Source organism: Oryctolagus cuniculus, chromosome 7 (genome assembly GCF_964237555.1).
Source record: "Oryctolagus cuniculus chromosome 7, mOryCun1.1, whole genome shotgun sequence".
Classification (NCBI taxonomy): Eukaryota; Metazoa; Chordata; class Mammalia; order Lagomorpha; family Leporidae; genus Oryctolagus; species Oryctolagus cuniculus.
The window spans coordinates 120,107,648-120,124,809 of NC_091438.1; the positions used below are offsets into that span (position 1 = coordinate 120,107,648).

The 17,162-nt window shown below is 44.4% G+C and overlaps 1 protein-coding gene across 1 annotated transcript in view; it reads right to left on the minus strand.

Annotated features, from left to right (window-relative positions):
- Window positions 1–1,361: 1,361 nt before the first annotated feature.
- ZYG11B (zyg-11 family member B, cell cycle regulator) overlaps window positions 1,362–17,162 on the minus strand; it is a 78,150-nt gene continuing 62,349 nt past the window's right edge. The window contains exons 13-14 of the mRNA XM_008265236.4: window positions 15,184–15,281; window positions 1,362–6,700 (exon numbers count right to left, since the gene is read on the minus strand). Of these exons, the coding sequence (XP_008263458.1) occupies window positions 6,510–6,700; window positions 15,184–15,281 (289 nt within the window). The 3' untranslated portion in view covers window positions 1,362–6,509. The remainder of the gene's footprint in view (window positions 6,701–15,183; window positions 15,282–17,162) is intronic.

Here is a 17,162-nt window from a genome sequence, read left to right on the forward strand (position 1 = left end):
GCCGTAACGGCAGGAGCTGAGCTGATCCGAAGCCAGGAGCCAGGAGCTTCTTCCAGGTCTCCCACGTGGGTGCAGGGGCCCAAGGACTTGGGCCATCTTCTACTGCTTTCCCAGGCCATAGCAAAGAGCTGGATTGGAAGTGGAGCAGCCAGGACTTGAACCGGCGCCCATATGGGATGCCTGCACCGCAGGCGGAGGATTAACCTACTGCACCACAGTGCCAGGCCCCACCAGTTAATCATCTTAATGCAAGTATTTGTGTGAATATCAATCTAGGGAATATTTTTTTTTCTTTTAAAGATTCTTTTTATTTATTTGACAGGTAGAGTTACAGCCAATGAGAAGGAGAGATAGAAAGGTCTTCCATCCGCTGGCTCACTCCCCAAATGGCTGCAATGACCAGAGCTGGGCCGATCTGAAGCCAGGAGCCAGGAACTTCCTCTGGGTCTCCCACTCAGTTTCAGGGGCCCAAGCATTTGGGCCATTTCCACTGCTTTCCCAGGCCATAGCAGAGAGCTGGATCAGAAGAGGAGCAGCCAGGACTAGAACTGGCACCCATACGGGATGCTAGCACCACAGGTGGAGGATTAATCCACAGCGCCAGCCCCCGGAATACTTTCTACAGCAATAATTCTTGGACTCTCTAGATTAGGCGTGGTCTCTGTGCCTCATAAACACTTTGCGCTGGTTTGGAATGTATTGGTAAAATATTTACCTGTTTATTTAATATTTATTCTCCACTAAATTGAAGGTTCTTGAAGAATTTGTCAGTTATTTAAGTCCTAACCTTTAGGCCGGCGCCGCGGCTCACTAGGCTAATCCTCCGCCTAGCGGCGCCGGCACACCGGGTTCTAGTCCCGGTCGGGGCGCCGGATTCTGTCCCGGTTGCCCCTCTTCCAGGCCAGCTCTCTGCTGTGGCCAGGGAGTGCAGTGGAGGATGGCCCAGGTGCTTGGGCCCTGCACCCCATGGGAGACCAGGAAAAGCACCTGGCTCCTGGCTCCTGCCATCGGATCAGCGCGGTGCGCCGACCGCAGCGCACCGGCCGCAGCGGCCATTGGAGGGTGAACCAATGGCAAAAGGAAGACCTCTGTCTCTCTCACTGTCCTCTCTGCCTGTCAAAAAATAAAAAATAAATAAATAAAAAATAAAAAAAATAAAAATATAAGTCCTAACCTTTAAATAGTACTTGGAATAGGTATTTATTGAAGTGAATGAATGATGTTGCAATAGAAACTTTGGCAGTTAAAAGAAAGCAGCTGTTGGAAAGCAGCTGTTGCAGGTAGATCACTGAGGAATCTGAAGCGTGCATTAATACTAAATTTTAAATGAGGTGGCCTAGAATCAAAGTACACAAGACACATTTTACATAAAATTTATAACATTTATTTAGGCAAAAAAAAATCCCCAAACAAAAATCTATAGACACAACATTAATACTTAAGTGTTGTCCTGATTTAAAATGTAGAATGTTTCATGTACAGAATATCCCCATTTATCTGGCCATAGAGAGAACATGCCTTCAGTCCAGATAATTGAGTCTTTGAAATATATACACATTACATTTTCCATTGACTTTTTCATATCCTTTGATTGGAGTTAAACTTTTCCATCAGAATTCAAGCAAAAGATAACTTTTCTCTCACATGTCAGTGAGAATTTGACAGTGGGAATTCTACAAAAGTCATGGAGTTTTAAAATTTCATTCTTTTAGTTTATCTGAGAGTATAAATATTGATAAAACACCTTCCCATTGTTTTGAAGATTTATTTGAAAGGCAGAGCTACAGAGAGGGAGAGACAGATGCCAGCTTCACAGGTGTCATAAGCAGTGGCTTACCCTGCTATGCAGCAGCGCTAGACCCTGTCTTCTCAATGTTGTTTTAATTTTCATTTATTTATTTGAGAGGCAGAACAGGAGCTCTTAGAGGCTGGTTTACTCCCCACATGTCAGCAACAGCCTCAGTGGGGCTGAAGCCTGGAGCCTGGAATTCAATCCAGGTCTCCCAATGAGTGGCAGGAACCCAGTCACTTCAGCCTTAACCACTGCTTCCCGCAAACTGCATTAGCAGGAAACTGGAGTCGGGATTGGAGCCAGATATGGAACCCAGTCACTCTGATATGGGATGAGAGCACCTTAACTGCAAGGCCCACCTCCTCCCATTTTTTTTTTTTTAAAGAGAAAAATGCTCTCAAATTCCTGCTTTCATCACCTTTTATTAGGTAAGTCACTGCTTCTAATCAGCTTAGATTAAAATAAGTGTAAAAGAATCGAATTTGCAGTTTTCCTCAAAGGAAGTTCAAAATTAAGCAATACTATTAATGAACTGGGTTTATGATTTTCAATAAAATAATTTTGATAAAATTTCCATTTTTGAAATGTTCATAGTAGCCATTCTTTCTGGCTCTAAGGGTAGAACTGTCCAAAAGAACTTTACTTCATTCAGAGTAATAAGAAACAGCATTGATCTTTGCATAATTACCCCAAAAAGTGGACAGGAGAAAAACAGGCAGAAAAAGCTAGCTTTTTCTTAGGCTACCAGTTAACATAGAGTGTCCTAGGTTAGGATTTGGAAACCAAAAAAATGCATAATTAGGAGTATACCATGTCATGCAAAGTCTATGAAATATTAAATAAGATAAAGCAATTAATCATTTAAAGCACAATCAGCAAGATTCCTATCATAGTGCTATTCTCATCACTGGACGAAGGTTGGTTTTTGCATTATTCCTAAACAGTTCATGAGTAAACAGGAAAAATTTAAAATTTCTCAACACACAGCAAATAGTAAAGACTAAACATCCAGTATCATTAAAATCATTTGAAACTGCTAAAACAATTTGAATGGGAAACCAAAGTTTGCAAACCTCTCTGGAAGCTGTCTCTGAGCACTTTTTGAAACTCTGGTGGTACCAAGTCCCCAGATAAGTAAGTAACTTACAGATGGAACTGGAAGAGCCCACATCCACCAACAGTATTACTGTTTATACCATAATAAAAGCTATACAATAACCCAATAGTGTAAACAAACCATTAGAATTCAAGAGAGTAAGGGTTTTGCAATTTGTTTTTATAAACAAAACAGTGAGTTTATTTTCCCTGCTGTCACTGTTGTCCTTGGGCACTGCTTCACATCTTTCCATGGGGGGGCAATGCATTTTAAAACACTAAACCTGTAACTCATTAATTGGATTCATGCCAATTTAGCATATAAAAATATGTTTTCATTAAAGTGTGCTCAAAAGGAATGGAAGATGGCTCAATGCCGTCTTTTTAAATTATTATTATTACTTTCTCTGTAATTCTTTAAAAAGATTGATTAATTTATTTGAAAGGCAGAGTTACAGAGGGAAGAGAGATAGAATTTCCATCTGCTGGCTCACTCCTCAAATGGCCACAATAGCCAGGGCGGGACCAGGCCGAAGCCAGGAGCCAGGAGCTTCATCCTCATCCAGGTCTCCCATGTGGGTGCAGAAGCCTAAGCACTTAAGCCATCTTCCACATTTTCTCAGGCCATTCTCAGGGAGCTAGATCAGAAGTGGAACATCTAGGACTCAAACAGGTGCCCATATGGGATGCCAGTGACACAGGTGGCAGCTTAACCCGCTATGCTACAATACCAGCCCTGGCCTAGGGCCATCTTAACACATGGCATGAATGAAGCCAAATTAAAGTGGGGAGAAAATAGGCCAACACAAAAGATCCCATTTTTAAGAGAAGCTCCCTAAAACTGTATATATAGGATTGATGGTTTTAGACATGATCCTTTGAGTCTTTGGAAGTTTTCAAATAAAAGATCAGAACACGAACTCCCAAAGCAGCCTTATTCACCTCTGTTTTTAAATGCCTTTACTACTATTAAAAGACATTCCTGTCCAAGGGGAAGAAGCGGCAATATTTATAGTCGATTCCAGAATTGTTGGTCTAATGTGCTTTTTAAAAACCTTCAACTAAGATCAGTAGCCACTGAGTCCTTGCCTACAGGGTAGACTACAACTATTACTATTCAATTTGTCTCCTTTTAACTAAAAAAGGAAAAAAATATTGTTTAGGGTATAAAGACCATAGCAAAATTTACCTGATGCAAAAAAATAAAATGCCTCAATTTTATTTGCTCTAATTTGTTCTTTTTTTGCTCAGTGATACCAACATATATCATTACCATCTAAAAACTCAAATTCCATTTCCTTTAGTGGATTGGGAACTGCTTTAGTGATGTTTTGCAATATCTGAGCACACCAATGATTGCTGCAACAAAGTAGTTCAGCCGCGGCCAAAACTGTGCTTTGAACAGCACCTCTAAGCCACCTGAAAGGTAACCCTTGAAGGCACCAAGTACAGTTACAAAAGGGAGGCCTCCCAGAGTCTGAACTCCAGACCGGCCAGTTCTACCTTATAATTTAAGTTATCTACATCTACTATGTTTTAGCCAGATTCCAGACCTTATGAACAATTCTGTGCCTTAACTATATACACAATTTTAAGAACCATCCCAACCACAAAGACACTATAATTTTTACATATTTGAGATATGATCAGTTATTTTGTTTTTAAGCCTCAGAAGTACCTGGCCACTGCTGATGATCACAGTAGTATATTTAGTTACTTAAAGACAATTTTAAATATTTTTGGGCCTTCATCTATCAAGAAATTATTCTGAGTAAAGATGGGATTTACTGTTTTCTGTACATTTTAGCCAGTTCTGAAAACAATGTACAAAGATGAAAACTTAGCATACCCTTAGAGAACACATACTTTTGAAACTTGTAGCCAAACTTCTCAAATCAGCTTTCCCTTAACTACTCTAGAAGTGGTCAGCATTGTAACTTTCTGGTTACTGCAGGCCATCCTGTTTTCTGAATTTTGCCTTAGAAATTAAAACTTTTTAAAAAGACACACAAAAACATTTTAAAAGGATTTTTCATTTCCTTTGAAATAAGCAATCTGAAAAATTCATCTTATGGCTATAAAAATTCCTCAAGCCAATTAAGTCAGAATCAATCCACAATTTAATACAGTTTTTAATGGTTCTAAATTCCCATTTTCATTTAAGTCAGTTTTTATCCTTGTGAAGGAACTCCAATAAATTCAAGCTTGAATATTCTGATAGTGGTATGAAACATGTCAAAAATGTTATCAGCATATTAGTGAACCAGTTCCTCTCTAAATTAAAATTTAGTCACTATAATTAAAACATCCCATTTAAAATCTCTATTGGGAACATTTTGGCCATTTATGGCCATCTATGTCATCATGTGAGGTTGTAGACTAAGTAGCTGTTGTTGCCTCCCCAAGTACTGGATAGCTATTAACTGATTCTTTACTATAGTGATCGGGTATCTTAAGGAAAGGCAATTGTCTGAAAAGTAATCCATCAGAAATATTTACTTTTATGCACTGCAGGTGGAATCATTGTATTTCACCATTTAACAGCAGTCTAATTCTTCTCTTGCATTTCTGGCAGTGAGATGTGGACATCTTTCTCCAAAATGAACACATTAAGAAGATACATGTATTTTGAACAAAAGAAAATTTAACTTTTGTAATACAATTTACTACAATTGTAGTCAATTATATTTTAACTGAGCAGGTTAACACCATGATGTGAACACTACAAAAATGGCGGAAATTGAAACAAATGGTCAGTTTTAACTGCAGACAATTTTTTTTAAAAATCACATTTCACAACAATTTGACATACAGATTTGGACAGTGAGTCCCGAACACAGAATGCTGTAATATTTTACACTGTGGTGATTGGGAGTATGTATCTAGGGAGGCCCAGCAGTCTGTGCAGAAGCAGCACTCCATGCTTCCAAGCCTAACTACAGAGAACAGGCTGCTGCTGCTCACTGTCTCAGAGAGGTGGGCCCCAGAAGGACAGAAGGAATAGTTGGAAAAGTAAACCATGACAGCGATTCCCATATCCTAGATTCTGTGCTCCCTTCCTAGTTTTTCTTTCTATTTTTCTATCAGCCAACCAGGCTTCTGCCAGTCTGTAGTTTCCATAAGGAGACAACTCAGATTTCCATTCTTTGACACTAAGAAGGACATCTTGTAAAAGTTACATAGACAGAGAATAAAGGTATTTTATACAGAAGCAGTATAAAATTTACAGTGGAAGCAGTGCCAGAAATCAGAAAACAGCTTACTTGGAGCTGCAGATTGATTGGAAGGGACTCTGAAGATCAGAAAATTTGGCCTACTGTTCGTGCAAACTTTATCATAAAACTGTAGAATCTCAAGCACAGGTGAGTTCAAACACTGAAAGATGTGGAAAATTTCCTAAAGGGCAACGATGAGGGAGGAGACCCTTTGTGCCGCGTAAGTTAAAAATCACAAGACAAATTAGAGACTGTTCACATGGGCAGTACTTACTATACATGATCAATCCCAAACTGGTGGATGACTGTGGTCAGAAACCCCACAACATCACAGAGGGCAGGGTATTCCAAACACACCAATCACAAAGAGAATTCCTGTGGTTCAATTATCCAATTATCTATGGCTATCAATTTAGTCTGGCCTGCGGCTGCTTTTTACCAGGAGGTGGCCTCCCATGGCGTACAATATGTTTTTCTAAACTGTCCAGAATGGCCACGGCAATCTGCTGGACGTGCGGATCAGTCTGTTCGTGTTCTTTGATGTTGTATAAGTGCTGCAGTCCTCCTTCTTCGATCAGCATGCTGCAGTACCGAGAAGCTGAAACAAAAAACAGGAGAAACAGCTTTGCTTTTCTGTTTTCCTTTTGTCTTTAAGATTTATTTATTTCAAAGGCAGAGTTACAGAGAGGGAGAGACAGAGATCTTCCATCTACTGGCTCACTCCCAGGTGACCAGAATGGCTGAGGCTGAGCCAGGCTGAAGCTGGGAGCTAGAGTCAGGAGCTTCTTCTAGCTCTCCCATGTAGGTGACAGGAACCCAGATATTTGGACCATCTTCCACTTCTTTCCCAGGCACATTAGCAGGGAGCTAGGTCAGAAGTGGAGCAGCCCAGACCTAATCCAGTGTCCAGGTGGGATGCCAGCCTCAAAGTCAGCAGCTTAACCTGCCCTGCGTCAATGCTGGCCAGCTCCCCGTTCTTTTTTTAAAGAGCTTCTCGTAAAAATACTTCAAGGGGCAGCGCTGTGGAATAGCGGGTAAAGCCGCCACCTGCAGTGCCAGCATCACGTATGGGTGCTGGTTCAAATCCCAGCTGTTCCACTTTCAATTCTGCTCTTTGCTATGGTCTGGGAAAGCAATGGAAGATGGCCCAGGTCCTTGGGCCCCTGCACCCATGTAGGAAGACCAGGAGGAAGCTCCTGGCTTCAGATTGGCACATCTCCAGCTGTTGTGGCCACGTGGGGAGTGAACCAATGGATGGAAGACCTCTCTCTCCTTCTACCTCTCCTTCTCTCTCTGAGTAACTCTGACTTTCAAATAAATAAATAAATATTTTAAAGAAAAAGAAGTAAAGATATCTTAAAAAAACTTACAAATTTTCTCACAAAAGTATTCTTATGATGTTTTTGCACTTAAATTTTATCTATTTTGTTACTGCATACTAGTATGCTACAGCTTGATAAATATTTCTATAATGATGTTAACTCTGCTGTACAAGGCCCACACATAAATATGCAATTAAGCAATCATTTTCAGCATAGATAATCTGGAGAAGTAATAAGAATCAGAATCACAATCCTTTTTATGTATTGCTAGATATCATTCATTTAAAAGTTATTAAGAATTCCTGGGCCAGCATTGTGGTATGGTGGCATTCCGTATGGGTGCCAGTTTGTGTCCTAGCTGCTCCAATTCTGATCCAGCTCCCTGATAATGCACCTGGGAAAACAGCAGAGATGGCCCAAGTGCTTGGGGCACCTATGGGAGACCCCGAGGGAGCTCCTGGCTCCTAGCTTCAGCCTGGCCCTGCCTTGCACTGGGGCCATTTGGGGAGTGAACTAATGGATGGAAGGTCTCTCTTTGTCTCTCCCTTTCTCTTAGCTCTAGCTTTCAAGTGAATAAATCTTCAAAAAAAATTTCCCATCTTTTTCATGGGAGATATTGTTCAGTAATTTTTTTTCTTTTTAAAGATTAATTCATTTTACTTGAAAATCAGAGTTACACAGAGAGAGAAGGAAAGGCAGAGAGAGAGAGAGGTCTTCCATCCAATGGTTCACTCCCCAACTGGCCACAATGGCTGGAGCTGCCCCAGTCCGAAGCCAGGAGCCAGGAGCTTTTTCTGGGTCTCCCATGTGGGTGCAGGGGCCCAAGGGCATGGGCCATCTTCTACTGCTTTCCCAGGCCATAACAGAGAGCTAGATAGGAAGTGGAGCAGCTGGGACTTGAACTGCATCCATATGGGATGCCGGCACTGCAGGCGGCAGCTTTAAATGCTACGCCATTGCAGCGGCCCCAGTTTTCTTTTCTTATAAGGTTTTTGTCTGTTGTTTATGTCAGAGTAATTCAGGCCTCATAAATTGAGTTGAAAAGTATAACCTTTCTCTTAAGATTTTTGGAAGATTCCTTTTTAAATGTTTGGTAGAATTTACCAGGAAACCATTTGAACCTAGAGTTGTCTTTGCCATAGCTTTCTTATTTTTATTTTTTTTAAGATTTATTTGTTTATCTGAAAGGCAGAGTTACAGAGAGGAGCTCAAAAGACAAAGAGAGGCCGGCACCATGGCTCACTAGGCTAATCCTCCACCTTGCGGCGCCGGCACACCGGGTTCTAGTCCCGGTTGCCCCTCTTCCAGGCCAGCTCTCTGCTGTGGCCAGGGAGTGCAGTGGAGGATGGCCCAAGTGCTTGGGCCCTGCACCTGCATGGGAGACCAGGAGAAGCACCTGGCTCCTGCCATCGGATCAGCGCTCAGGCCGCGGCGGCCATTGGAGGGTGAACCAACGGCAAAAGGAAGACCTTACTCTCTGTCTCTCTCTCTCACTGTCCACTCTGCCTGTCAAAAAAAAAAAAAAAAAAAAAAAAAAAAAAAAAAAAAAAAGACAAAAGACAAAGAGCACTCTAGAGGAAAAGACAGAGAACATGTGAGTAAGAGTGTTCTTCCTTCTGCTGGTTCAGTTCAATCCAGGTCCTGCCTGGGTTCAGGGACTAAGTACTTGAGCCTTCTGTTACTGCTTTTCCAGGTGCATCAGCAGGAAGCTAGTTGGGAGGTGCAGCAGCAGAGACTAGAACTGATGCTCATGTGGTATATTACTGTTAGAGGTAGTGAGTTAACCTGCTGGACCCTCTCCCTTGTAGGTTTTAATGACAAATTCATTCAATTTCATGATTAGACATAAAGCTGTTCAGATCATCTATTTCTCATTGAGTGAGCTTTAGTAATTTGTGTTTTCCAAAGGAATTTATTCATCTAAATTGCCAAATTTATTGGCATGTTGTCTATAAATATTCCCTTATTAACATGTTATTGGTGCTGGCACTCTGGTGTAGCGGGGTAAGCCTCCATCTGCCAGGCCAGCATCCCATATAGGCACCAGTTCAAGTCCTGGTTGCTCCACTTCTGACCCAGCCCCCTGCTAATGTTCTGGGAAATCAGCAGAAAATGGCGCAAGTCTTTGGACCCCTGCACCCATGTAGGAGACCTGGAAGAAGCTCCTGGCTCCTAAATTCGGATGGGCCCAGCTCTGGCTGTTGCAGCCATTTGTGGAATGAACCAGCAGATGGAAGACCTCTCTGTCTCTGCTTCTCTCTGTCTGTAATTTTGCCTCTCAAATGAATAAAATCTTTTTTAAAAATATGTTATTTTGGGGGACCAGTGCTGTGGTGCAGCAGGTTAAAGCCCCAGCCTACAACACCAGCATCCAGGCTGTGGAATAGCAGGTAAAGCCGCTGCCTGCAGTGCCGGCATCCCATATGGACGCCAGTTCAAGTCCTGGCTGATCCACTTCCAATCCAGCTCTCTGCTATGGCTTGGGGAAGCAGCAGAGGATAGCCGAAGTCCTTGGGCCCCTACACCCACGTGGGAGACCCAGAAGAAGCTCCTGGCTCCTGGCTTCGGATTGGCTCAGCTCCGGCCATTGTAGCCAAATAGGGGGTGAACTAGAAGATGGAAGGCATCTTTCTCTCTGTCTATACTTCTCTGTAATTGTATTTCTTTCTTTCTTTCTTTTTTTTTTTTTTTTTTTTTTTTTGTCAGGCAGAGTGGACAGTGAGAGAGAGAGACAGAGAGAAAGGTCTTCCTTTTGCTGTTGGTTCACCCTCCAGTGGCCGCCGCGGCAGGCGCACTGCAGCCGGTGCACCGTGCTGATCCGAAGGCAGGAGCCAGGTGCTTCCTCCTGGTCTCCCATGCAGGTGCAGGGCCCAAGCACTTGGGCCATCCTCCACTGTACTCCCTGGCCACAGCAGAGAGCTGGCCTGGAAGAGGGGCAACCGGGACAGAATCTGGCGGCCCGACCGGGACGGTGCCGCTAGATGAACCTATTTTTTTAAGATTTATTTATTTTATTTGAAAGTCAGAGTTACAGAGAGAGAGGAGAGGCAGAGAGAGAGAAAGAAAGAGAGAGAGGTCTTTCACTCCCCAAATGGCCGCAATGGCCGGAGCTGTGCTGATCCCGAGCCAGGAGCCAGGAGCCAGGAGCTTCCTCCGGGTCTCCCACGTGGGTGCAGGGGCCTAAGTAGGCCATCTTCCACTGCTTTCTCGGGCCATAGCAGAGAGCTGGATTGGAAGAGGAGCACCCATATGGGATGCCAGTGCTTCAGGCCAGGGCGTTAACCCACTGTGCCACAGCGCCGGCCCCTGTAACTGTCTTTCTCACATATAAAACCTAAAAAAAGTTTTATTATTTGCTGAAACCAAGATTGGTTTGATTATTTTCTGTATTATTTCCTGTTCTCTATTCAACTGATTTCTTTATTCCCTTCTTGTTATTTCCTTTCTTCTGCTCCTAATAATTCTTCCAGTTCCTTAATTTGAGACTTCTCTTCATTTTTTTTTAAACTGGTACTCACATGGGATGCCAGCATTATAGGTAGCAGCTTAACCTGCTATGCCACAACACTGGCCCCAGGACTTTTCTTCATTTCTAATATAGACTGTTAATAGTGTTACATGACATGTATCCCATCCATTTGGATACGTTGTGATAAAGGTCATTCAGTTCAGGTCATTCATGTATGTAACATGCCTTTTTTCTTAACTGTTTTTAATGTTTTCAGCAATTTGATATTGATGAGTTTTGCTATGACTTTTCTTAGATTTATTCTGCTTGGTCTTTGCTGAACTTAGGCAATTTGTTGTTTGTACAGTTTTGATCAAGTCTGGAATATTTTCAACCATCATTTTCCCAATCTTTTGCTGTTCTCCCTCTTTCCACTATTGGGATTCTAATTACACTATAGGTCACTTAATGTTGTCCCAGAAGTAACTGAGGTTCTGTTCTTTCTTTATTAATTTTTATTTATTTATCTATTTATCTGAAACACAGACATATACAGAGAGAGTCTTCACCCACTAGTTCATTCCTCAAATGCCACCAACAGGCAGGGCTGGGCCAGGCTGAAGTCAGGAGCCTGACCCTGAATCAGGTCTCTTACTAAGATAGCAGGGAACCAAGCATTGAAACATCAACTGCAGCCTGGTAACCAGGTAGAAGGAAGCTGAGGCTGGCGCCGCGGCTCACTAGGCTAATCCTCCGCCTTGCGGCGCTGGCACACCGGGTTCTAGTCCCGGTCGGGGCGCCGGATTCTGTCCCGGTTGCCCATCTTCCAGGCCAGCTCTCTGCTGTGGCCAGGGAGTGCAGTGGAGGATGGCCCAAGTGCTTGGGCCCTGCACCCCATGGGAGACCAGGATAAGTACCTGGCTCCTGCCATCGGATCAGCGCGGTGCGCCGGCCACAGTGAGCCAGCCGCGGCAGCCATTGGAGGGTGAACCAACGGCAAAAGGAAGACCTTTCTCTCTGTCTCTCTCTCTCACTGTCCACTCTGCTTGTCAAAAAATAAAAAAAATAAAAAAATTAAAAAATAAAAAAAAAGAAGGAAGATGAAATCAGAAGTGTAGTAGGGAGGACCCAATCCCAGGCCCTCCAATATGGGATATGGGCATTCTAAGCAATGAATTAACTGCTGCACCAAATGCCTGTCTCCTCTTTTCTTTTTAAGATTTTTTGGTTTACTTTCATTTTGCTTAAAGGCAGAGTGACTAATAGATCTTTCATATACTGGTTAACCCCTCAAATGCCCACAACAGCCAGGGTGGAGCCAAGCTGGATTTCATTAACTATACCCGTATGCATGTAAGTCTACAAATTACAGGTTTGTTATTTGTTTATGTGTGCTTATTTTATAAACTGAGTTTATTTTTGTCCCCATCAAAACCATGTTTATTAACAAGAAGGGGGAAAATGGCTAGTGGGTAGGAAACCATCTGCCTGCTCAGCTACTTGCTGCCCTTGTTTCCCAGAAGGCAATCAGGATCTCCTGCTTGGGTGGCAGGGACCCAAGTACTTGAGACACTACCTGCTGCTTCCAGAGTGCACATTAGCAGGAAGCTCGAATCAGAAGGAGAGCCGGGGGATGATGTGGTGGAACAACAGGATCTAAGCTGTCCCCTGCAAAAGCCAGCATCCCATAAAGGATCATGGTACAACTCCTGGCTGCTCTGATTCTGATGGTTCACTCCCCAACTGGCCGCAACGGCTGGAGCTGCGCCAATCCGAAGCCAGGAGCTTCTTCCGGGTCTCCCATGCGGGTGCAGGGGCCCAAGGGCTTGGGCCATCCTCTACTATTTTCCCAGGCAATAGCAGAGAACTGGATCGGAAGTGGAGCAGCTGGGTCTCAAACCGGCACCCTTATGTTAACCTGCTCCACAGAGCCAGCCCCTGCTCTGCTTCCTATCCAGCTCCCTGATAATGTGTGTGGGAAGGCAGCAGATGGTGGTCTAGCAAATCCCCCCAGGAAGAAAAACAGGAAGATTGTAGAATTCATTGCTTTCCTTCTTCAGAATCCTTGCTGCTTTTGTCTAATGTCTAGAAACAATTGTTTCAAACTTGTGGCTGAGTTTCCTTACAGCTGGAGCACTCGTCTTGTCAGTTACTTCCATCATGGCCCAGAAGTAAATTCTTGCTTATTTTCTATAATGCCTTCTTCACTTAAAATGACATGCAACGTGGAAGATGGCCAAAGCCCTTGGGCCCTGTACCCGCATGGGAGACCTGGAAGAAGCTTCTGGCTTCTGGCTTCAGATCGGCATAGCTCCGGTCGTTGCGGGCAACTGGGGAGTGAACTAGTTGATGGAAGTTCTTTCTCTCTCGTTCTCTCGCTGCACCTCCAGGTCTTCCACACAGGTGAAGTGGCCCAAGGACATAGGCCATCTTCTACTGCTTTCCCAGGCCATAGCAGGGAGCTGGATCGGAAGTGGAGCAGCCAGGTCTCGAACTGGCACCCATGTGGGATGCCAGCACTGCAGGCGCCACTTGAGCAGCTGCACTACAGCGTCAGCCCCTTGGCTTCACTTCTGGTTCCAGCTTCCTGTTAATGCAGATCGTGAGGAGCAACAAGTGATGGCTCAAGTACTTGGGTCCCTGCCACCATATGGGAAACTAGATTTAATTCCAGGATCATAGCCTCCGCTTGTCCCAAGGTGTAGTTGTTGCAAGAATTTTGGGACTCAACCAGTGGTGAGAGCTCTCTTTTTGCTTCCTCTCTCTTTCTGCCTTTCAAATAAAATGAAAATAATATTTTTAAATTTAAAAAGTACTTGATTTGGTAAACAGTTTAGAAATGGTTCGGGGTCAGGGACAGCGCTGTGGCGCAGTGGGTTAAAGCCCCAGCCTGCAGTACCAGCATCCCATATGGGCACCGGTTCGAGTCCCGGCTGCTCCACTTCCAATCCAAATCTCTGCTATGGCCTGGGAAAGCAGTAGAAGATGGCCAAAATCCTTGGGCCCCTGCACCTGTGTGGGAGACCTGGAGGAAGCTCCTGGCTCCTGGCTTCGTATTGGCGCAGCTCCAGGCATTGCAGTCATTTGGGGAGTGAACCAGCGGAATGGAAGACCTCTCTCTCTCTGGCTCTACCTCTCTTTGTAACTATGTCTTTCAAATAAATAAAATAAGTCTTTAAAAAAAAAAAAAAAGAAAGAAATGACTCAGGGTCAACTCTGTGGTGCAGTGGGTTAACGCCCTGGCCTGAAATGCCGGCATCCCATATGGGCACTGGTTCAAGACCTGGATGATCCACTTCCAATCTAGCTCTCTGCTATGGCCTGGGAAAGTAGTAGGAGAAGGCCGAAGTCCTTAGGCCCCTGTACCCACTTCAGATACCTGGAAGAAGCTCCTGGCTCCTGGCTTCAGACTGGCGTAGCTCCAGCTGTTGTGGCCAACTGTGGAGTGAACCATTGGATGGAAGACCTCTCTCTCTCTGCCTCTCCTCTCTTTGTGTAACTCTGACTTTCAAATACATAAATAAATCTTTAAAAAGAAAAGAAAAGAGGCCGGCGCCGTGGCTCAATAGGCTAATCCTCCACCTTGCGGCGCCGGCACACCGGGTTCTAGTCCCGGTCGGGGCACCGGATTCTGTCCCGGTTGCCCCTCTTCCAGGCCAGCTCTCTGCTATGGCCAGGGAGTGCAGTGGAGGATGGCCCAGGTGCTTGGGCCCTGCACCCCATGGGAGACCAGGAAAAGCACCTGGATCCTGGCTCCTGCCATCGGATCAGCGCGGTGCGCCGGCTGCAGCGGCGGCCATTGGAGGGTGAACCAACGGCAAAGGAAGACCTTTCTCTCTCTGTCTCTCTCTCTCACTGTCCACTCTGCCTGTCAAAAATAATAAAAAAAAAAAAAAAAAACAAAAAACAAGAAAAGAAAAGAAATGGCTCTCCAGCGCCAGCATTCTTGCATAGCTGGTTAAGCTGCCACCGTGATACTGCCATCCCATCTAGACCCAGCTGCTCCACTTCCAATGCACCTGGGAAAGCAGCAGATGGTTCAAGTGCATGAGCCCCTGTTCCCATGTGGGAGGCCTGGAAGAAGTTCTAGTCTCCTAGCTTCTGCTTTGCACAGCCCCCGGCATTGCAGCCATTTAGGGAGTGAACCAGTGGATGGAAGATCTATCATGCTCTATCTGTCTCTCCCTTTCTCTCTGTAACTCTTCCTTTCAAATAAAATAATAATAATAAATCTTTTTTAAAAAAGGGCTTTCCCATGAAAGGAGTATTTTACTTGAAAAGCAAATCACAGTTTTCTGGTTTGGTACATACGATTCTTGCTGCAGACGTGTTGCATGGCCCAAACTGCCCATAGCTGGACTCCAGGTGTTGTAAAACAGCCAAGTAATGGGAAAAATGGATTAAAGGACCTAAAGGTTTAAAAGAAAAGAATCAAGGTTATATCCTATATTTAGCATAATTTTCTAAAGCAGCAATTATCCTAAGATCTTCATTTCAGAAATTTCATCCTACTATTTGTAAATTAATATAAATAAGCTATAGGATATCTTTTCTTTGTTTTAACCATTTCAGAAAGGGCTATATTCAGGCATGTCTTGTTAGAAGATGGAAGGTGATTAGAACATAGAACTGCCGGTGCCATGGCTCACTAGGCTAATCCTCCGCCTTGTGGCGCCGGCACACCGGGTTCTAGTCCTTGTCAGGGCGCCGGATTCTGTCCCGTTGCCCCTCTTCCAGGCCAGCTCTCTGCTGTGGCCAGGGAGTGCAGTGGAGGATGGCCCAAGTGCTTGGGCCCTGGGAGACCAGGATAAGTACCTGGCTCCTGCCATCGGATCAGCGTGGTGCGCCGGCCACAGCGTGCCGGCCACGGCGGCCATTGGAGGGTGAACCAACGGCAAAAGCATGACCTTTCTCTCTGTCTCTCTCTCTCACTGTCCACTCTGCCTGTCAAAAAAAAACAAAAACAAAAAAACAAAACAAAACAAAAAACCATAGAACTAGGGCCAGCGCTGTGGCAAAGAAAGTTAAGTCTCTGCCTGTGGTGCCAGCATCCCATCTGGGCACTGGTTCAAGTCCCAAGCCTGCTCCTTGCTGATGGCTTGGAAAGGAAGCAGAGAATTGCCTAGGTGCTTGGACCCTTGCACCCACGTGGGATACCTGGCTCCTGGCTTTGGCCTGGCCCAGCCCTAGCCATTGTGGCCATCTGGGAAGTGAACCAGCAGATAGAAGATCTCTCTCTCTCTCCCCCTCCCCCATATCTGCCTTTCAAATACATAAGTAAATAAATAATCTTTAAAAAAGGATTAATTGGACTATTAAAAAAAACAGAACTAAAATAAAACATTTTTCTTTTTTTTTTCTTTTTAATTTTTTTTTTTGACAGGCAGAGTGGACAGTGAGAGAGAGAGACAGAGAGAAAGGTCTTCCTTTGCCGTTGGTTCACCCTCCAATGGCTGCCGCGGTTGGCTCACTGTGGCTGGCGCACCACGCTGATCCCAAGCCAGGAGCCAGGTGCTTCTCCTGGTCTCCCATGGGATGCAGGGCCCAAGCACTTGGGCCATCCTCCACTGCACTCCCAGGCCACAGCAGAGAGCTGGCCTGGAAGAGGGGCAACCGGGACAGAATCCGACGCCTGAACCGGGACTAGAACCTGGTGTGCCGGCGCCGCAAGGTGGAGGATTAGCCTAGTGAGCCATGGCGCCGGCCCAAGTAAAACATTTTTCAAAAGCATTTTTCTGGTCTAAAATACACAATTTGAAGACTAAAAGAGTTTGGAAACTAAGACATGGAGAAGATAAATGATAACTAACTAGTAGAACACCATGTTCTAATTGTCTGAACAGAAACAGTAGAACATAAGTTGGTGAAATAAAAATTGTTGACGCCACCAGCTTTTATGTAGCGGACAACAAAAATAGGTTGTAATAAAATTAGCTGTGCAGCAACTGGGATGTTTTGGATAATCAGTCACTCGGCTATCCAGTCACCTAATTGTCTTAAACTGGGTTAGGCATCCAGTATACACTTTAATCAATTATTGTAAATTGTTTTACCAAACAAATGTGGTGCCACGTTAGTTCCTTTAGTATTTTTTTTAAAGGTTTGTTTATTTATTTATTTGATAGAGTTACACAGAGAGAGGAGAGGCAGAGAGAGAGAGGTCTTCCATCCATCGGTTTCACTCCCCAATTGGCCACAATTGCCAGTGCTCTACCAATCTGAAGCCAGGAGCTTCTTCTGGGTCTCCCACATGGGTGCAGAGCCCCAAGGACTTGGGCCATCTTCTACTG